The sequence below is a fragment of the Drosophila ananassae genome, chromosome 2L, assembly GCF_017639315.1.
Source record: "Drosophila ananassae strain 14024-0371.13 chromosome 2L, ASM1763931v2, whole genome shotgun sequence".
Taxonomy (NCBI): Eukaryota; Metazoa; Arthropoda; class Insecta; order Diptera; family Drosophilidae; genus Drosophila; species Drosophila ananassae.
This window is the reverse complement of record NC_057927.1, coordinates 3272702-3294939: the sequence shown is the minus strand read 5'-3', so window position 1 is coordinate 3294939 and position 22238 is coordinate 3272702. Positions and strand designations below refer to the sequence as shown.

The following is a 22238-nucleotide window of genomic DNA, read 5'->3' as shown; positions in this document are numbered from 1 at the left end:
CAACCTACTGCGGCACGACCCGAGCGCCATAAATTAGGGAACCCGAACCCACGAACGAACGCCGTCTGTCGCCAAGGTTCAACAGAGCTGACCCGGGGGCATTGCTTTGCATATTTTTATAAATAATATTATAATAAATAAGTTTATGCTGTTAAGCGTCTGCTGGCATTATTATCCTGCCCCCAGGATTTCGGTTATCTTTTGAAACGCGTGTCTGGCCCGCTTTTATCGCCGGGGAAAGCAACTTTTGTGGCCAGCTGGGTAATTAAAGAGATGCGGTTTATAAATGGCTGAAATTAAAACGGCAATATAAAGCTGTCAGCGACACTTTGAGTTGGGTCAATTATGTCTCGGGCAGATAAGCCGGGAATTAAGCGACTAAGCAACAGTTTACAGAACGGAAAAACGATGAGAAAGCTCCAAGACGGTTCGACAATAGAAGGCAATGAATGCAAAGTGAAAGAGAATTCTTTCGAGTAAAATGAATATTCAAATTAAATTTTACAGCAGATGCGTTTATGCTTGTTTAAATTTCTGTAAGCTCAGCTGGCTATATTTTCCACTGAATAAAATTGAATTGAATAATAACTCAACCGAGTGAACAAAGCCGACCTGTAAGTCCGCAAAGATCTTTAAACAGAAATCGGATGCGAATCGCTTCAGTGAAGCTTTCAGCTTAGAAAGTGGAAGTGTTTAACCCAAAACCTCAATCCGTTCTGGAAGTGGGCCTTCGCCCCAAGAACAGGATACGGATACTGCAGTAAATAATTGCCCTTTCATTTGGACAGGCTGCCCTACTAAACCCCAAAAACCACCAGAAACCGGTAGACAATTTCGATGGGGCCATAAATCTCGGTAGACTGGGCGAATGTGTGTCAGCTTAACGTTTAAAAGAACAGACAGAATTCTACGGTAATGCCAAAATAGCCAATTTCATGGCTAGTGTAAATCAAACACACCTGCAATTAGGTCTACATATACAAGAGCATCCACCCACCTGGAGGGCAACTACGGAGAGGACAAAGCTATTTAGGCAATGGCCCCAGAAACAATTTGAGGCAATTGCCAGGCAACTCATTAACATGCAGCACTAGGCCTACACTGAAATAAAAGTTTTACTACCAAACGAATTTAACATTTAAAATGTTAAAAAAGTGGCCTAAAACTCATATTAGTTTAGGTGAAATATATTGATCGAATTTCTTTCCTTGTTGAATTAAAAAAAAATTAAAGAAGCTCTAATTTTTTTTCAGTGCAGTTTTACAACTTCCCCTCTCTAGTCTTAAGTCATTGTTTGGCCTGTTTGCTCTTGTTTTTGTTGCTTGTCTCCAGAGTAGCTAATTTTTAGGGGCCTCATGTGCGGCGGGGCAAAAGGACGATGTTGTATCTGCAACTGTATCTGACCAGCCATTAAACGCAGCCATGGAAACACGTTTCGAGCATGCTAAAAGGGGTCGGATAACAGGTCTCGCTCTCACCGACAATCCCCTTTCGGAACTGGCTGGAGCCTGGGGCTTGGACCCCTGAAAATAGCCTGCCATAAACCAAAAAAGTGTTGAAAGTGGCGCAATGCCTAAAAGTTACAAACGTTAGCCCTAAAACTTACGCCACTAAACTAGGCAAAATGGCCAGCGGAAAAAGGATACGCACACTGGAAAAAGTGCATTCGAGGGTCCTTGGATAAAGCCTCTCGCTTTGAGATGAGGCCGAAATGAAAACGAGCCACGGTGGCGGAAGAAATTGTGTGCGCTTTAAGGCGCCTCAAAGGCAGCGTTATGGGAATCATAAGCAGGATGGGAAAACGAAATGCAATCAGCTCAAGAGATTGCCAGGGAACTCATAAATATGTATTAAGGCGATTTTATTAGCAGGACGAGTTCAGGTAATTTCAAATTAAGAACGCTTGTTGGATATGTTCAAAGAAATAAAGGAAGAGCAACTCCTCAAGGAACTGCGATAAAAGTTTTGTCATGAAACTTTCGTTCACGAAAATGATCAAAAACTTAAATTGATGTTGATAAAAAGAATATACAAATTATATCAATATATTTCAAGAGTTTTAAGGGCTATTGTAACTTTATTTTTTTTTAAATAAAATAGTTGTAAATTTTTTTGCACTGCTTCTTTTAGATTAAAATCATTCAAAAATCCCAAATATTTTTCAATTGGCAATCAGCTTAAGCATCGATTTCTCTACACGATTGATGAATTATCCGTAAAGAACTCCGGAGTGTCCTCTGAAGATGCATTGATTGGCAAACACGTCAAATTGGTCAACAGACAAGTGCAAGCCTCGACAGGAGTTGAAAACACTGAAATGTAGTACTCCACCCGTACTTCAACTTGAGAGACACTACTGGTGGAGAACAAAAGGCGCAAGATGAAATGAATTGAAACAAAAAACTCTACTCTCCGGCTGTCCGGCTGTCTGCCTTTCCGTATGCCCGGACGTTTGTACGTTGGCTCGAATCCTGTTTGGGCTGCCATTTAATTCAATGACGGACAACAAAGCATGGCCACTGGGATGCAGTTAACAGAACAGTGAGAAAGGCATCGGATTGCCAGCCGCTACAAATATGTGCAGCAAGTAAAGCCTGCAAAGGCTGCCGCTACCACCCAGCACGTGCCCCCGATCAGACCCTAACGGCCACCTCCGGGTGCAACGTCATACAAAACAATTTCCCCTGGGGAGTTTCCATGTTCAGCTATTCGTATGTGAAAAAGCGCATCTGTTGTTGATTGTGTGAACTTCCTTTCAATCGTTTGTTTGTCCTTTCGTTCTTTTCTTTGTCCTGTCGCTGTTGCTGACGCTGGGTGGGTGTTGTTTGCACTTTATTTTGTCTATTTGTTGCATTTCCAGCCGCTTCTATTTTTTGTTGTTTGGGTGTTATTGCTGTTATCCGCTCCTGGCGAATTCCTGCAGCTTAGGGGTATGCGAAGTTTGCAAGCAAAGTTTTTAGTGCCACATAGAATTTATAAAATAACAAGAGTCCTTTCTACTGTTCCGAACGTGCAAAGGTTGACCATCGGGCCACAACTAAATTTATAAATTATTTTTTTGGGAAAATACTTTAAAAAACTCCATCCATTCGTAGCAAAAAAAGCAGCTTTTAATCTTATCTGTATTATGAAAAGGTAATCTTCATAAGCAAGTGTATTTTAAATAATTTCGCCAAACAAATCAAATAAGAGGAATTATTAAACAAATAACCAAAAATAAAAGGGTTGACAAAAAAAAAATAAACAATAAAAACTATGAACAATGCAATAAAACTGATAAATAAATAAAAATGTAAATACGGTTTACTTTTAAACCATTTTAAGCGCAAATAGATTTTCAATAGAATTTCAATGAAAAGTTCATTCCGCATTCGTTTTTGATTTTTCTGGGATTTTCATTTCCACATGCTGCACCGTCTGGACATTCCGCTTATAATCCTTGGTGTGCATCTTTAGAAACAATTGCATCTTTTGTGCAAATAACTTTATAGGATGACACCGAAAAAACGCTCAGGACCAAGAACGTTGACATTGAATGGGCGTGGGCTGGGAGGTGATGGGTGGTGGACTGGGTGGCTGGCCCGGATGCCAGGAGGTTACTGGTGTGCATTGTGCAATTTATTTATTGCACACAAAACTTTGTTGCCAGCCTGACAGGACGGGAGAAAGCCGAGGACCGGACAACTTCTGCGAAAATGAGATAGTCACTGGCATTGTTTTCCCGAAATGAACGGAGTAATGCTGTCCCGGGAGAACGTCAACAACTCCCAGTAATAAGTAGCCATCTCGTGAAATAATAGTGCTCTCCTGTGGCAGGACTCTGGATCGGTTGAGTTAGTCGTTTATTATAATTTACGGCAGTGTTCCCAAGGAGTGAAAATAAACCAGCGGGTCGAATTCTTTTTCTGGAACTCTCGCACCCGAATAAATTTCAATTTAAATTAAAGCTTTAAGCCGGTATTTTGTGCCGGATTCCGATGACGTCAATGCCGAAGCAAATTACCGGAGTAGGCTGCTACCATTTGACGCAGGCGTCGCTAATCCGCGGCACTTAGCAAACAAATTGCCCCACATAAACAATTCTAATTGAGATGAACGATATGGCCGTGTACTTACATACATGCAAACCAGTCAATAGCTCACACTCTGGCCACTATGTTAAATGCAAACTAAGTTATAACTGGGCTACATTCACGGGAGTGTAGAGGGAGGCCTTACAAATGGCTTGGAGTGGGCCGGAAGGGGATTTGCATTGCCCACCGTCATAAAAGCGAGCATAAATTTCACTTACTTCTTCAGCGTGGCAGCCAATGCCAAATCGGGGCGTACATCAAAGCGGCTCTGCATATAGAAGCGCAATAAATTATCGCGTTCATTTTCACGTAATCCTTCCGCGAGTGCTAATGCGGCCAGTGTGTGATAGGATTCTGACTCCGTGATGCCGAATAATAAATCATAACTGTGGGAGAGACAGAGAGACGGGGTGAGATGGAGCGGTCAACATGAATAGTTTGTGTTTGCCGCCGGTGGACGATGGCTAACTTGGGCACTGCGAAAATAGTACAATTTTCTTTCAAAGCGTAATCTCTAAGCGTACTTTTTCCCTACATTTTTCGTTCATTTTTTCCATAAAAATTTAATAAGGCAATTAAATATCTGAGTACTCTTGCTCCTAACATGCTTATCACTCATACGCAGCGTTGGCCATTATTTATTGGCTCATGAAGTGGCCCATGAATTATGCAAAAAAGGCAATATCTTGAAAAAAGTGTCCCAATTTAGTATTACACCAAGTTTTTTTATCAGTGCTTGATTTTCTGCATGGACGGAACAAAACTCCAATGAATTCCCATAAAACGCAGTTAAAAGCACTAAAATAAAACGAGCTTTTCGTTCCTGTGGCGTAACTTGTTACGCTGCCTGATAAATGGTGCGACTGGTGCTCTACTATGCAAAGTGTTCCACTCCCAGACCCCCCAGGCTCCCAAGCCCCGAGGTTAGCCCGTCTGACCCTCAGGTTCCCCCGAGATCTCAAAGTGGACATTGTCTTCCTGTTGCTCAGTGGACATCAAGCAGCGGGCGCATTAAAAGTTGCTCTCAAGTTGGGGCCGGAAACTTTGCTCCGATAAAAGTAAATGCAAAGCTGCTGCTGCTCCTGCTCCTGATGCTTTTGAAAAACTTGCTAAATTGAATGGAGATGCCGATGGAATGGCAACATGAGCCATGTTCGAGCAACACTCTCCTGCACTTTCCGGTCGCTCAATCATTTGGAAGGCTTTGGCCCGTGGTCATCGCTGATTAAGGTGATTAAAAGCCAAGCCATAGTGATCCGGCCCCAAAACAAAAACTCCGGCCGTGTGAAACGTGCTTTCACTCCACTTTCCCAACTCAACCGTGACCTGCCTCTCCGTCCGGACCTCTGCACTCTGCTCTGTCTGTTTGCCGTAATTAATGGCTCTTCCTGGCAGCTATTATTCTATTTTTCCCGGAGCTGCGTGTCAAACACGTTTGACTTGCAAAAGGATAACAATTAAAATCAAATTAATCACGCATTTTATTAGATTATACCGTGTTAGGTTGACCGAATGGCTGAGCAGCACGTGCCCTAATGTTCCTAAGGAAACCGGGAGTGGCGGAAGGAACCGAGCCAGCGGATACCGGACTCCGGTCTATACCGCGCGGAGTTGAGTTATTACTTGTTGCCCAATTGATTGATGGATGGGTGTAATTTATACGGGGGCATCATGGCCCAATCTCTTAAGCAAGCTCTTTGATGCGTCTTACCCATTATTTGTTTAGGGCTTATTGAATTTTCTTCAGTTACACGGGGAGAAACCTTCTCAGATTTCCCAATATTTTCCTTTTGCATTATTTTCAATGCTTTTTCAAACTACATTATTTTTTAGTCTGCATCTTATAAATTACTATTGGCTTTTAATGCCTTCACCTTCAACGTGACCGCATCTGAACTCAATTTCGGGCCGAAAAAGATGCCTGGAGCATCGCTGCCCGCCGGAATACGCCAAGGCCACGGTAATCAGAATCCAAACGGGTGTTGAGTGGAATGTTGGCGTTTTTTCCTGGCCCATGTCAGGACCAACAAGTGACATTCGAGCCGTAATTTGGTCCATGATAACTGATCCAAACACCAACGCAAAACTGCCGTGTTAAATGGTCTGCCCCATGCTTCGATTTTCACAGACGATTTGACTTCACCTGAGGGCAATACGCAGGCACCGAAAAGAAATACCAGACGTCTAATCAAGTAGCGCCCAATAAATAGAACGGTGAGCTGTCTCTGTCCGGGAAAGAAACCAAAAAAAAAACCCACTGCGGAATGCTTGACAGGTCCCTACGGTCCGCCAGTAAATATCAAACGCAAAGGAATTGCCAATGGTTTAGGTTAAGGCAATGGCAATGCCAATGGCTGTACGGGGATATACTGGGGAATTGCTTAACAAACCGGCTGAAGTGCTCCGTATAATGCCCCATGACCTTGTACGGTTGATTTGGTATTACATGTCCATCGACAATTGGACCCAATGATGTTGAAAATTGTGTGAGCGCTGTTGGTATGTGCAAGATATCCTGGTAGCTGTAAAGAAACAAGAAACGGGACAGAATGCGTTAAAAGGTCCTGCAAAATGGGTATAAAAATATACACATATATGTTTATAGGCCGAAGTAAAAGGGACCGCTGTTGGGATCCAAGCGGCTCTTCGGCTCATCAGCCCAGCTGGATGACAGCGGTCACTTTTCACTTTGATTTGAAATTTCTAATAAATTTTATGTGTGATTTGTTGCCGGACACTCGCCGGCACGTCCGCGTACTGGCTTCAAACACGTGGCTCCCATAAAGCGATGCCCACCCAGATACACATATGGCCTTTGGGGGCAATGCCGAATTACATCGCAGAAAATTAAGATGACTTCAAGTGCCAAAAACCGTGTTCGTTACGTAAGTCACTATAAAAACGCAGTATAACAAGCTCTTAAAGTGGATGAGGATGTACAACAAATACCAAATTCTTTAATAAATATGTTTTGAAAATTACTCAAATTACAAGACACAAAATATCCAATTTGTGGAAACGAAATTGTGTATGTTGGGGAATAGCTTCCCGTTGTTGCATCGCATATTGTATGAAAATATTCAACCTTTCCTTGCAACCAAATGCCTTCCATCAACGTAAATTTATCTTATCAGTGGCAGTTTGCATTTCTACTTTAGTTATGTCATTTTCACAAAAACTATTTTTTTCTCCTCCAAGACCATAATAAAGCCGTTTCCCACGCTCACTCACTGGGGCCCACAGATTTACACCCATATCTACGGGGCTTACGAGGTGTGTGCAACACTTTTTCCAACAATAAAATGCTTCGGGTATATGAAATACAATCATCGCACAACTTGTTATATATAGTATATATATACATACACTATACCTTCTCATACGATCTCTGGTTTGAATCTCCCTCCTGAAAAACCATTTCCGTTCGCACCACAATATATGTATGTATATACTGTTTGCTCTTTTCCGTAACGTATACTTTTGGCCGCTTCGTTGGCTCTTTTGGCCTTCGATTGAGCCAACCCATCCGCTACTATCGCATCCCTCTATTGATACAAAATTGCAGTGGCAAAATGGTTCAGTTGGATGCAATTTCTGGCATAGTTTGCATAAAAATCCACATTCCAAAGCTCCAGATGAAGTGTGGATGGCACAGAAATTGGCACAAATTAAGAAAAGAACCAGGGGGAAAATACAATATATAAAAAAAATGTGAAAAATCTGAAATATTTCGGATGCCGCAGTTGGACAATTGTTATCTGGGAAATGCAGACCAGAAATGAACCAGCTGAGGTGGCAGCAATAGAAATTCAAATAAACATCCAGCATACTCAGCTCCGAGTAACTTTTCTCTACTGGATTAGGAACTCGACAGTTTCCCACATGGTTCATCGTACCTCATTGATTTGCCAATGAAATATAGAGAAGGATAAACCAAACTCCGTTAATCATTGAGCTCTGTTGGAATTCGACTTAAATCAGCTCCAGGAGGAAAATTCAATTGGACAATATGCCAGGGATTCTTGGCATCCATTCACATGCTAAGCCCAAAAAAATCCGAAAAATTGCCATCTGTCGATGAGTGTGCAAGTGTTAATTCACTCAACACCTCGGGATTCCATTGAAGAGGGACATTATCGTAATCCATTTGAGCTGGTTCGGATGTTCGGTGCAGCCATCGATTGGTTGCCATCAAACACTTTTAAGTAGAAATGCCATCAGCTGCACTTTAAGGGAAGTTGGCTTCAATCCAGAGAGAAAAATTATTTCTGCCTTTTTTTTAGCTTTGTTTTTTAGCAAAATTCTTAGCCGAAAAGGATACTTAATTTTGAAGACATTTGAGGAAACTTAATACCTTGATAGAATGATACAATTTATTGATTGCCAAAGAAAATTTCTGCCTACTCCCAAATTATTTTTTGTTTGTGTGAAAAGAAGCACTGCAGGACTGGGTTCTGGCTCGTGTGGTCATCCTGGATTCTGGCCATCGACACAAGACCAAGTTTATTGCTGAAGTCTGCACCGCACAGTCAAAGCCACAGCTACGTGAGCTCCGTGCATGGCTTGTGTTTTCCTCTGACTTTGACAATTTGTGAAGCTAAAACAATTCGGTTTGCTGTGGGAAAGTTTGGCCCTAGATGCTTGGAGCTCCCCAGGAAAACCTCTTCATCGACGTCGTTGCGTCAAAGTTGCTCGGCCGGAGCCGTGTGATTTATGATTTTCATATATGTTGGAGTTTATTTCTGCTGCGTTGTTGGTTCTTATTAGCTCGACTGGTGCAAAACTGTCACAGGCTGAGCTGCAACTGCGATTAACTCGTTAGACACACAATATGTGCGATTTCTCTCCTCATACGTATATACATAGCAAACTATATATCGTATATTGTGGCAGTTTTGTTGAGACAATCTCCAGCACACACAGATACACTGATGCACAATTTGTCAGTGTGCTGGTGGCAGGAACGAAGATTGATGATATCCTTAACCGGCTGCATGTAGCTACTTGAACTACTATTCCACAATACACTTGCTGCGAGTCCTGAGCAGGCGAGCCGAACATTTATTATGCCCCAGTTTAGCCTTGTCCCTATCAAGGATTTGGTTTTAGTTTCAGTTTCTATACCTCCGTTTCTACTTGTATCTGTATCTGTATCTGTATCAGCATCTGGTCCTCCCCATGTTAGTGTTTGTTTTGGTCCTGCTTAAGCTGCCTGCATCTTTGTGCTTTCTATTTAATGAATTTTTAATATGCTCTGTCTTTTTATTTTGTCAATTGCACGCTCTCGACTGCACAATGCAAACACTGCTTATGTGCCACAAGGCTAGAGATTATTTGTGGGCCATCGCGGCAAATACTCGATATGGCCATTGCTACTTTACACAGCAAGGATTATTTCATTTTTAAAACGATCGTTACAGACTGTGTATTTTACATTTCATTATGTTTTTCTCAAAATTAATTAATTTATTATACATATTAGGGTATATTTCGTCACAATTTCAGGATATATTCCTTTAACAAGGTTTTTACAATACAATATATTCCGAAAAAACAAATTCAAGCTTTAGTCACATTAACAAATATTTGAACTATCAGAAGAAAGGACAAAGGATACTACTGCTCATTTAAAGTGAAGTGTACAATAGGTAAATCAGTTATTTAGATATATGTTTTCGGACAATAGTCAAGGAAAACTTGGCAAGCAGTAAATAAAGATCAAAAGTCCTGTTTACTTTACAAACACATTAGGCCGGGCCATTGAGTAAATAATTTGAATAAATTAGCAAGTTTGGAAGGCACACATTGAAAGCAATGGGCAGGATTTGGGGAAAAGTTATATTAAATATTTAGAGGGCCAAGGACCCAGAGACAAAGGCTTATGCACATCCTTGGGAGTGGGTTAAACAAATGCTACTGTGACTCTCTGCTTGTTTGCCCAAGCAGTTGTTACCTGTTTGTGTTTCAGTGGGTGTGGCTGTGCAAGTTTCGTGTGCCTTTGCTGGAAAAGCGATGAGCACATTTGCTTAGTAATTCATGCATAATTCATTGCATTCATTTAACACTCGCTCTCTCACACAAGCTACTCAACCGCCGCCCCTTCCCACACCAGCTCGCTCACTCACTCATTTAAGCATTCACTCGTTTATTCGTTCAGTTCAGTTCAGTTATTTAAGTAAGCTGCCACAAGAGGTTGCATTTCTCAGGCCCAAGCCAGAGAGCAGCTTATTCATTCAAATATTCTGCAATACTTCATTCATTGAAGGTATTTCAACTTTTCAACGGAATTTCTCTCAACTAAGTAATAAATTTTGCAAATCTTTCCAGAACTTTAATTCTTTCTGTAAGAGTTTAATATCTTATGTTTTATTTACATTGGGCATGAAGTGTTAAGAAGTGTTAAATTGGAAATCATTCTTTGTGTCCAACTTCTATTTCGTTTTATATCATTTCTTTGAAGTCGGATTAAATGTCACTGCAGAGCCTTCGAAATTCCTCATGCTCCAATTACCATTTCCGGTGCCTTGACGTCAGCCGAAAGTTCTGGGTCTTCAAGTTACTGTGCCGATTCGTAATAAGGACATGAAAGCGAATAGAAAGTAGAAAGCAGAAAGTTTTCAAAGGCTTACACGCACACAAAGACGCAACCGACTGTTGCATCATGGTGTTTGTTTGGCGGAGTGGTTGACAGTTTTTGTGTGTGAGTGTTTGCTCGCATAATTAACATAATTACTATTATTGTGCTCTTGTTGATTTAGTTTTACATATTTAGTTTCATGCGCTTTTATTTCATTTTGTATGCAAATTGTTTTTCAGTTCCCTCTTTTGTGCTCTTCTGTGCATACAAATGAACTCTTTCCCGTCCCCTCACGAGCATAAAAACATGGCGCATAAGACCCACACATGCATTAAATGCTCCCGAATAAAAAAATGCATTTAAGTCTCCCCTGGTTTGTTTTCAAGAGTTTTTAGTTACATTTTTTTAATGGAAAGGGACCCGGCATGGCCATACATATGTCCGTATGTCTGGGATAAGCCAGTAAAATGCGTGCAATGAATATCAAATGAAAATATACGCGGTGAGAGATATTCATTTTTAAACTGGAATATATATATATGCTATGTAAATATTTACATTTTTCAATAAAATTTCTTGTGTAAACGATAGCTCTTTCATTGGGAAATTCAAATCTCATTAGAGTAAAAATATTTGTGGAAATTAAACGAAAATTTGTTGTAAGCAAATAGCTTAAGTTGTTTTAAAATTAATTTTGTTTAAATTGTTGCATTCAGTTCTTAAATTAGAAAACTTTGCCAAACTTTTCGCCGAGGAAAATATATAAAACTCCCCAATTTCGACACTTTTAAAGAAAAGTCAAATGGGGTCGGGGGAGAACTTGAAAAATTAATCAATTACGACTTAATTAATGTGAAGTCCCGCCATCCATCACCCACTTGAATGCCCCGCCCTCTTTTTCAAAGTGACCCAGAGCGAACAGGGCACAGGAGGTTAGTGTGTATAATCGACATGCAAATACTCGGGTACCGACATGAACATTATGCGTGATTAGTCCAGGTCCTGCTACTGAAGGATGGAGTAGGAGGCCTTTATGCCTCATTGAGATCGTGGCGCTGTAAACTCGAAATTTAGCGATTCATTAGGCACAGGACACAAAAGCCGCCAAACTCCATTTGGTAGATGAATTGAATCAGAGGCCGTGACACTGGATACTGGATACTATTCAGATGAAGATGCTAGGACTAATGAAGTCCGGTCGAGGAAACAGTAATGTCCATGGAAATCACATACACATCTTTCTAGTATCCATTCTCTCTATGTAACTGATGGGCTTCATCCGAAATTATGCCTGTGTATAATCCCCCCTCTCACGGCTCATAAGCTCATCGGCAGCCCTAAATAATTGAATTGGTCGACGATTACTCACCGTCGATGGCGTAAACAATCCAGCAGGACATCATCGTCCTCCGCCTCCACATGCTCGTGGAGGGGACAGTCGAGGGCGTGGGCGATTTGCATGGTCAGTTGCAAGGACTGATTGCTGGCGGCCCAGTCGGACATTGCCGACCCGGACATAAGGATGGCTCGGTGGAAGAGGCCTGCGGAGGATGGAGTGGCCAAATTGAGCTCCCTTCAAATTACGCCAATCGAATTCCAAAATCATTTAGCTCACCTGAGGCCACCGGCGACACCATTAGATAATTGACACATGCCGCTCCAGTGCTGTGACCCATCAAAGTGACCCGCGAGTTATCTCCGCCGAAGGCGTCTATGTTCTCCTTAATCCAATGGAGGGCCGCAATCTGATCCAGCAGTGCGTAGTTGGCAATATTGTGAGCATCGATGCTAGGGCGCAAAAAACCTAAAAATAAAGATAATAAATTTAAAGGACAGAAAACAAACAATTTATCCCATGCTCACCCAGCACACCCAATCGGTAGTTGACAGTGACTACAATCACTTCACCATAACTGGCCAAAACGGAGCCATCGTAGGGATTTCCACTATTCCACTCAAAGGACTCACCATGTAGGTAAACTAGAACAGCATATTTTTTAGGTGTACTTTGGGTCTCTGAAATAGGAAAAAGGGAAAATATTTGTATTACTATAAACTATTTTACTAATTAACCATTTCTTTGTCTACAAATGACCAACTATGCGTAACAATTTTACCTTCATGCGGCACATATAGATTCAGGTACAGACAATCCTCGCTTTCTATTCGCAGGTAAGGCAACAGACGGGTCAGGTGTTTGAAGCGACCTCGGGACATGGTCGCACTTCCATGGGGCGACAGGTCCGGCAGCTTTTGTGGGCACACTGGCGGAAGGTGGCGAGCTATCTTCAATCCTTGCCACGGCAAAGGAGCACCTTAAACGTCAGAAACAGACAATAATTATTTTATGGTAAAATTATTACTTTAAACGAAATAGCTTAGAACTTTGAATTTTGTACAAAATTAATAATAAGTTCTTATAGACCATATTTTTACAAGAACTTGGAGCACATATTGAAAGCATCAGAAACTTTAAACTTAGAAGTAATATTTTAGCAACTCTTTATCTCGCAAAATGTTTTCAATTTGGGAAAATGCATCCATTCAGCTTTCAAATAAAAAATCCAACTACCACTCCATGCTCAGTGACAGTCGTAAGGGGATAAAAAATGACACCCAACCCATTGTGGTAAATGCACATTTTGCTGTTTCTAGTTTTCCCGTTGGACGTCGGAGCCATTCGATTGCTTTGGAAGACCTGTGGCCAAAAAGTCAATTCCGTATTTATGTAACACGGTCAACAGGCACTTGAAAACGCCATAAACAAGCAAACACATGCACGCCCAGGGCCAGGCCCGCACACATTTTCCGCCTTCGCACCCAGAACTCTCGGACTTCCTGCCCACAAGTGCCCGGACACCGGAGACCAAAGGACACTCGGTCCTGGCAGGATGCGATTCCGAATCCGATTCGTGGCCAAGTTGACTGCGGTTACGCTTTGGTGTGGCAGTTAACGTCAAACCATGCTCGCAGATGCGGAGAATCGTCGGTGAATTGGCAACCGCGATTTGGTCAAGTTATTTCGGATTCTGGTCACTGCACAGATATATCCTCATCTGTATCTATATCCAAGCTGTTGCGGTTAGCAGGATAGCCAGGATAGATGGACGTATATGCGTCCCCATACCAATCCATCTGGGTCGAGTGCTTCGAAATTGCTTACAAATTTTGACACCACATTGTTAGGGTTGCAGCTTATTTTGCGGTTATTTACAAGCGATCGATATGCAAATGCTAAGAACTTAGGCAAATTAAGTGGCTTCAATCAACAGCCTCGATTGGAAAATATTATTGCCTGTTTTGAGAGGCGTTTGATATTAACAGCCGTGGGTTGTTCAATATAATTGATTCAAGCCCAACCGATGCCACGAAATTTCAATTTCAACAAGTTTATTCAACGGAATGGCGGCGCTGAAAAGGGGGCAGGGCATAGGACATGCCTTGAATCAATGCCAATTCAATTTCGATACAGGCTCAACACGCCACAAAAATATGCAACATTTACACTTTGACACATCCCCGGCAGACAAATTTCATTTGCTCGCGTTATTGTGCCCATAAAAATACGAACAAAAGAGCAAACTCCATGCATGGAAATTCATATCCATGATGGGCCAAATTCGCGGATGTGAGCATTATTTGCATTTTGTTATTAATAAATTTCGCAACCGGCAACAGGACGGTCCCCCAGACGGCATATGTACACATATGTATGTGAGTCTATGGAAAACTCCTGCCGAAAATTCGGGAAGTACGAATCGAAAACGGAGTGTATTTGTTTGGGTGCTGTGCGCAAACAAAATCTATCAGAGTCGCAAATACCCAACCCCACACACACACCCATAACACGCGTGCAGCACACTCTGGGATAGAAAGGACTTTGTTTGCATACGGGTTTCTACGTCCTCCGCTTTGACAGGCTCTATACACATTACGCATACGCAACGTGAGAATATTTGCATTGGCTTATATTTGCCCGGCGAATTTCAAGGCAACTTGTATCGGCGACTGTCATGTTTGCAATGCCACACTCAAAACAACTTCCCCCGACAAATATGCCACGCGGCCTGTCTCCAGTTGCTGTTGTTGCAGGAAAAGTTGCTACCGGATTGCAATGTGTTGCTGTTGCTACTGGTATTGCTATTGTTCGGTGGCCGTCCGTTTGGATTGAGTGCGCGGCACTCAAGTGCTCAATAAACTCAGCGCGACAAGCGGCAAAGTGCAAAACGAAAACTGCAACTGGAAACTCCAACAAGCCCATCCTGCATGCAAATCGCGGCCAACACTTTCGACAGTCCCCGGGGTGTGTTAATTTATTGTCTTTACGTAATACAAAGCCCAGCACACTCTGTGCTTACACTTCGAACAATTTTTCTTTAAATATTTCTAAATAGTGTATTTTATTTTTCAGAAATGTACATATGTTCTCCCGAAGAACTACAAGCCAACAATGCCTATCTAGGAAACCCTATTTATAGTTCTAGACTTATGGTAAATATTATCAAAGAATTTTTCTATGTGCTTTCCAGAGCTAAACCGAAAGGCCAAATGGCAGGCAGGACGTTGTGGTGCGAACAGTTGGAACTGCGGCGTGTTTATGGCCAAAATAGACGGACAAAGCCCAAAAACTTGGTCCACACACTTGGGTTTACGGGGTGGTGGCAGCTTGGCGCCCACAAATCTCACAGAAGAGTTGGCACAGCCTGGCTAAATCATGTTTTGATAAACAAAATTAAAAATACATATTATAATAGCAATTCCCACTCTTAATTAAACAAGCAAAATATTCATATGTTCAAAAGTCTGCGACATAATCACCCGGCGTATGGCCAGAATCCAGCTGTCCAGATGAATGGACAAACTAAGGGGAGGTCCCAATTTACATTGCAATCCTTGTAAAAACAAGCTGCAATAATAATAGCCATTCGAGACATGGCAAAACAGCAGAGCAGAGCGCACAGCCGGAAACACACAGACAAGGACGTGCTTAAAGCCCCAGCATCCTGTCGGATCGGTGTTAGAGAGGGCACATGTCAAGTTTTGAAAGCCTAATGCCGGGGCAGCTCCAACGATAATTGCTTAAATTGCAGGCTAAATTCTAAGTGCCCCAGCAGCATCCCAGTTCCCAGCAGGATGTTCTTACATGGTCGGCAGGCTGTTCAAGGAGTTCTGCCCCTTCGTGGCCCCCCTTAGGCTTTGGGGTTTTTGGGTTTGCGTGTTGGTATGGCAAAGTGGCAATTTGCCATCATATTTGCGGTCTAAAACAGAGCTGGTCCCTCTCGGAGGAAAGGACGACACAGAGCCAAATGGCTGGGATTTCGCAGATTATGTGGCCCCTTTAAGGTGAGGCAGGACCTATTTGCTTAAGTCCATTTATTAGACAACAAGCTAAACTGTACTTTTGAAATAAAAATTAATAATGACATATTAATTATCAAAGTAGCCATCTATTTATAAAGAAGATAATTTTCATATATTTTAAAGCCCCGGTGGGGAATTTATATTTTCGTTTTTATTGACAAAGGTATACGAATGACCAGAAGGTATTATGTTTTTATAAAAAATTTAAGTCGTCTAATGATTTGTACTTTTTAATACACCTGAGTACTTTTTAAAGAGAATTCAATATATTTTGTTCCGTATTATTATTCAATCTAATAAATAAACGTTGTTTTTTTTTTTAGAAATTTCATTGAAGGATCTATTTTATTAAACTGACATGAAAATAATATTTACTTTAAAACTTAAATAAAGTAAAAAGTAAATTGAAGCTTAGTTACCCACCTGGTGGCATGAAGCGTCGGTTTCCGGTGGGGGCCTCCGCATAGGGCAGACCCAGGAACTGGTCGACCTGACGCAGCCCACTGGTGACCTGGAAGCGACGGGTAATTCCCATGAGCCGACCCTGCTTCACCTGGATCTCCTTGGTGTATTGGAGCTTGTCGGGCACCACATGTCGTCGCCCGGGATGATGTGTGGTTGTGGCTTCTGCCGAATTCGCGGCTGAAATTGTGGCCGTGGCGCCGTCATCGTCACCGCCCTCGGTTATTGCAGCTTCGCTGGACTCATACCGTTCATCGCTGTCGAAAAGCTGCACCACACTCTGTTTGAAATGGTGCTCCAAATTCTGGTCGGTTGAGGTGGCCTTGGCACGTCGCATCGGCTGATGGCCAATTGATTTGGCGGCAGTGGCATCCGTCGATGTCGTTGTGATGTCGCCGATAAACCTCGTCTGCTTTGGGGTTGCACGCAATTTTAGTGCATTTTCCAGCTCATTTCCTTGCTGCAACTCGCTGGCTGCTTTCTGGGTGATTTCTGCTGCCACGCCCCAGCAGCCGCCGGGGCTTAATTGCCTGTGATTGCCACCAACTGTCAGCAGAAAAAGCCAAAATGCCGCCGAACGAAAGTTCATGGCTTTGTCTTCCGTTCGGAGGCTTCGGCACTTCCGTTGGTTTCCGCCCACTATTTTCAATATTAATTTCGGCCCTACACTGTGCGTTGGCCGAAAACTTTTCACATTCCGCTTGTGTTTCGTGTTTGTCTTAGCCTGCGCTCCTGTTTTCCTGTTTCGTTAATTGTAGTTTTTCTTTTTGTTTCCCTCCTTTTTAAATGTCCAACCGAGTTGCTCACATTTTTCCGACGCTCCGTATTTACATGGACTCGCTTTGAGCGCCTTAAATAGTTTCGCCAGCTTATTTACTTGCAATGTTTAGCACGCTCCTTTGTCCAGTTCGCTTAGTTTCCCGTCCTAGCCCACTCCCATTGCCGTATTTCATTTCATTTGGCTACAAAAGTTTCTCCGGCTTTTGTGCGTCCGAACTTTGTATGCCGAAAGAAAAACACTAAGAAAAGTGGGTGAAAAACTTAGAGTAAATTGAAGGCGCGTAACAATTTCATTATTATTTAATTGCTGTTCTCCAAGTATTTCGGAGATACTTTGTTCACGGCACTTTTTGACATTTAAAGTTGCTTGGCTTTAAGGCACTCCAACAGAAACCACTCACATCCCACATTAATTGCTCGTTTTGATTGGGCCATTTATCACTGCATTTTCTAATTGACAGGCACAGCCACTATTCATTTCCAGAATTTCAAGTATATTTTTGAGACTTCTCCACGCTGCGGTGGCAGCCATTTATTTATAGTGGCCATCATGAATTCTGACTTTGGACATTGTCAAATCGATTCAATTGAAGAAAAATGAAATGAAAAGAAACTTCCGACATTTTATTTGAATGCCTTCGTGCTTTATTCGATAAGAAGTTGCCATTTAAAGCGAATATTTGTATACAAATATGGTAGAATGAACAAACGTCAGTCATTCATGTCCTGACATATGGCAAATGTGCTCTGAAGGCTTTTCAGAGTTTAGTGCCGTGTAGTTTTCACATTTGCGTAACGTAAACAAAAAGTAGTCAAAATGAAAATGAAATGGAATGGAAAAGCCAGGCCATAACGAAAGATTTCCCATGACGATTAATCATAAAAACAAAAATACCAATGAAAATTCAATTAGGTTCCTCTGTTTCTCCACCATCTCGATTTGTGTCGACACGCCAGCGAAGTGAGCTAATTTCGCTATAAAAGTAAAGCAAATGCAAAAATCTAAAAATGAAAAGGAATTTAAATGTTTTTTTACGAGCGAGCTAAGAAAACTGTTTGGGCCCTGGCCCCATGGATGGAGGGGTGGTGTGCCATGCCAGGCACATGTGTGTGGGAACTTAAGATGTGTGACAATGGTGTGGAAGTGTGTGTGCACGAACATATATCAAAATAATCACAACGCACTGACACACTAAAAGCATTTTTCACAATAACAAACCCAAATAGAACAAGATAATTTAAGAAATAACAAAAATATTGAAGGGACATAAGTCGAAGAGTGTGTGCCCTTTTAGGACTTTAATTTTATAAACTAAAGGCAATACCCAGTGACGATTATAGACACGATCTGAAAACCATTCTCCGCTCATGATAATTCAAAGCAGTCAGTTATGAATTTTTAAGTAATATTCAAATTTAGATTCATGGTAGATGGTTGATTTTTATTTGAATATTTTCTAAAACAAAGCCAAATTTTTGCGCAAACTGTCGAGCAAATAATAAAAAATGTCGTTAAATGAATTTGTTATTTATTACGATTTTCGTCGGGACTTTTTACTGCCTTTGTGTGCCTGGCCGGATATCGGCCAATGTATGAGAATGTGGGCGGGTGTTTGCATCACAAACACCCATAAATGTCAAGGTACATTGACTGTGAACATAAAATTGACCTTTTGCTAAGTGAAGAGATCTGTGGAAGAGGAAAATGGTGTTGAAGTGGAGTTTATCCAAGCACTTAGCGAGCCGTGAAAAGCGCCGTCGCAGAAGGAAATCTCATAAATTTTCCCACCAACTCGCACGGAAACTAATTGAGTCAACATAAACGGATATAGCTATCTTTTAAGCCATCTTGTTATGGGCTTTTTAGTATTTTTAGGATCGAACGAAATAGAAAATCAATGCTATTTTCGTTTATTGTTTTCTTGGCAATCATTCGATTTAACATATCCACTAACTGAAAGTAAATTAAGACAGCTGTCGGGCCATTAAATGCAAATTTCGAAAAACGAAAGCTGAAAGTGCAGCAGCTAAAAACACTATTGCAGCCACTAAAATTGGGACTAATATAAAATAAATAGACAGCAGATGAGGGCAAAGCGAGATAGAGAAAAGAGGTTCGATGCAAATTTAAACAAAATACACGGCACGGCGTTAAAAATAAACAGCAAGTGCTTAAAAATAAAAGCGAACAAGCGAAAATATTCACGGAATTCTGCTGCATTGTCCGCGCACTCCTCGAAATGTCGTCACCAAAGGCAAAAATAAATAAATAAAAGAATTCGTGAAAATAAAAGAGAAATCAGGAGACAAACTTGGCAGTTGCCAGTTGCCAGTTGGCAGCTGGTGAAAGAAAAACGCACCAAACGGAAACAAAATGGCCAAATCAGAAGAGGAAAAAAGTGTCCCGTGGAAAGCAGTGGAAAACTGCAATTGCAATTTAAGCAAAGTGATTTGATTTGGATTACTCTGTCGCTGAGCGCGAAGTCACTTATTTTTTGCCAGTCCACTTCGCCCGATAGAAACAATTCGGGGAATGCCTTTCTACCTCCGACAAAGTCACTCAGCTGAGTGTTCGACATTTTCGATTGCTAGAACACACAATTTGTGGGTCAATTGAAGTGTGCTGCCTGCCTGAATAAACTTTAAATTGGAAACAAAAGCCGACCCTCCTATCCATTATCCTCGTAATCAATAGCGAAACACCATTTTCAACATAGTTTGAAACCAGATGTGACAGTGTCATAAATTATACGATGGCAGCGATGTAACGATTCCGGTGAGAGTTCCTCCAACGCGTTTGTGATGCAAATGATGGCAGAGAGGCCACGTAGCCGGGGTCCCGTGGGTTAGACCCAAACCTCTCTCCTTTTTGGCCCCCTTTTGGGACCAAACAAAAACAATATTCTCTGGGACCCCAAACAAAATTTGCATAATTAGCACAGAAATTTCGACGCATTGAAAGCTGTCACTTCTGACACGGCACACAAATGAAATGAAAACTAAAAAGTGCCCACAACCAGCAGCAGCAAATTAGTTGCAACTAATTTTAGCTGACTTGCAGAAACAAAATTTGGAAATAGGCAAATGCAAACAGCGCAAAAAGTTCAACAAACCCAAGCCAAACAGGCTAAATGCAAAAGATCGTGCCGAATTATTTCGAATTATGAGATTTATTTTTGGTATCCCCCCGTTGCGACACAAGCCAACTAAAAATTGTGCATTTCCAAGTGGGCGGTGGGTGTGGATATAAACATGCAAATTAAATGAAAAGTTTTTTTATAACTAATTCGGTTACTCGCAAAACAAGCACATCATTTTAATTTGTTTACACAAATTTTTCATGCGCCGAATATAAGGGATTTCTGTCTAATGCACGTGGATAAAAAATAATTCTAGAGATTTCGATATTTTATTTTTTATAACAAGAGAAACAGACTTCTTGGATAATCCTCAGTGCAAATATTTTATTTAATCTGTGAATAATCCTTTGGCTTTTTTTATTTGGCTTATACGTTGAAATGTTTACGAGCATCGTTCAGCACTTAATTTGTGAGTATTTCTCGTTTGTTCCACTTTCATATATTTTTATACACATGTATACAATCTTTATTGCATTTAAAATTTATTTAAAGAGCATAAAAGCGCAAACAAAGGACCCCAGAAGTATTGGATATTTTTTCCGATTTATCAATTAATGAAAATTGATGCATTAATTTGTAGGTACATATGAATGACCCTCGATGTTTAACGAAGCACGGAATTTCCTTTGGAAATATATTTTCACGGGTTGTTTGATTTTCGAATCGTCAGCCATTTTTCGGGTTGTCAATTTCTTAATATTTTCTTTACCAATTTGCGGTTGATTTGTTATATCTTTGATCTGGCTCGAAGATGCGCAAATTATTTTGGCAATGGTCTCGGAAGGACTCAGCTGATTTTATTATTTACGTTTGTCACTTTCAGCGGATGTGCACAAAAATTTTAAGATATTTATTCTTGATTGTTTTTCATTCACAAACGATTGCACCACACTGAAAATAAATCACTTTGCGGCAACTTTTCTTCTTCGAACTGATTAACTTGGATGCCGTCTTCGCGTAAACATTTCTACTCGAGCACTTGGCACGCGTTCTGTTTTTGTCCCCCTTTTGCAGATAGTTTCACGGTGTTATTTTTGGATCACGCACAAGATTTATTCCGCTGCCTTTTGGCTCTGCCTAACTAAGTATTTCCCCCAAAGAAAATCCGAGACGAACGGAAAAGCGATCCACAACCAACACGATCGGCGCTCGAACTGCAACTGTTCGGGTCCCCAGAAGAACGGAACAACCAATGTTGGGGAATTCTCCCCAACACAATTCTCTTTGTGGTCACGATATTCTCCTGGTTGGGAGAACTTTTATACCAGAAAACAGGCATAAATTGTAGAACTTTGTCATTTCATTTGGTAAACATAAAACAATACAAGAAATTTTCTAGACGAATGTAATGTATCTAGGCAATCAATTTAATTAATTAATAAAGTGGAAATGCACTTTCCTGCATCCTGCTTCAACCGTATCTCATTCAGGTGAATTTTCAGGGCACTTCCGTTGCTTCATTAAATTACAAACAAATGCTGAGTGCAAAGATTTTCTCCCTTATCTAAGACTTCCTGCCGCAAATCTAGCTCCGAGTCTAAGTGCTCGCACACGGTCCATGGTTAAAGCCTTAAATCAGCTTGGCTTTCGGCCAAGATCTGGGCAAAGGAAATGGCGAAAAAAGAGGCAAAGGTAAACGGTTTTTGCATCTCAGCAGACAGTAGCTAACTGAGTTGTTTGACTTCTTCATTTTACAGAGGACTCCATCGCTTTTTTGGTAAAGTCACTGGGAGAAAAAAGGTCCTTAAAGGTTATTGCCAACCGATTAAGCTTTGGACAGTCACTGTATATTTTTTCTGTACCCCAATTTTCTGCGACATGTGAAGAGGCAGATGTGGCAAACGG

The 22238-nt window shown here is 41.3% G+C and overlaps 1 protein-coding gene across 4 annotated transcripts in view; it reads right to left on the bottom strand.

The window, feature by feature from the left end:
- The window catches only part of LOC6500462 (neuroligin-4, X-linked), a 36024-nt gene extending 14442 nt beyond the window's left edge, over nucleotides 1-21582 (bottom strand). The window contains exons 1-8 of one of the 4 annotated variants that reach the window (XM_014911084.3): nucleotides 20978-21582; nucleotides 16435-17492; nucleotides 12768-12965; nucleotides 12514-12666; nucleotides 12266-12454; nucleotides 12020-12191; nucleotides 6464-6595; nucleotides 4292-4459 (exon numbers count right to left, since the gene is read on the bottom strand). In XM_014911084.3, the coding sequence (XP_014766570.1) occupies nucleotides 4292-4459; nucleotides 6464-6595; nucleotides 12020-12191; nucleotides 12266-12454; nucleotides 12514-12666; nucleotides 12768-12965; nucleotides 16435-17062 (1640 nt within the window). In that variant the 5' untranslated portion in view covers nucleotides 17063-17492; nucleotides 20978-21582. The remainder of the gene's footprint in view (nucleotides 1-4291; nucleotides 4460-6463; nucleotides 6596-12019; nucleotides 12192-12265; nucleotides 12455-12513; nucleotides 12667-12767; nucleotides 12966-16434; nucleotides 17493-20977) is intronic. The other 3 variants (XM_001953235.4, XM_014911085.3, XM_032449823.2) reach the window with 3 other exon arrangements.
- Nucleotides 21583-22238: the final 656 nt, after the last annotated feature.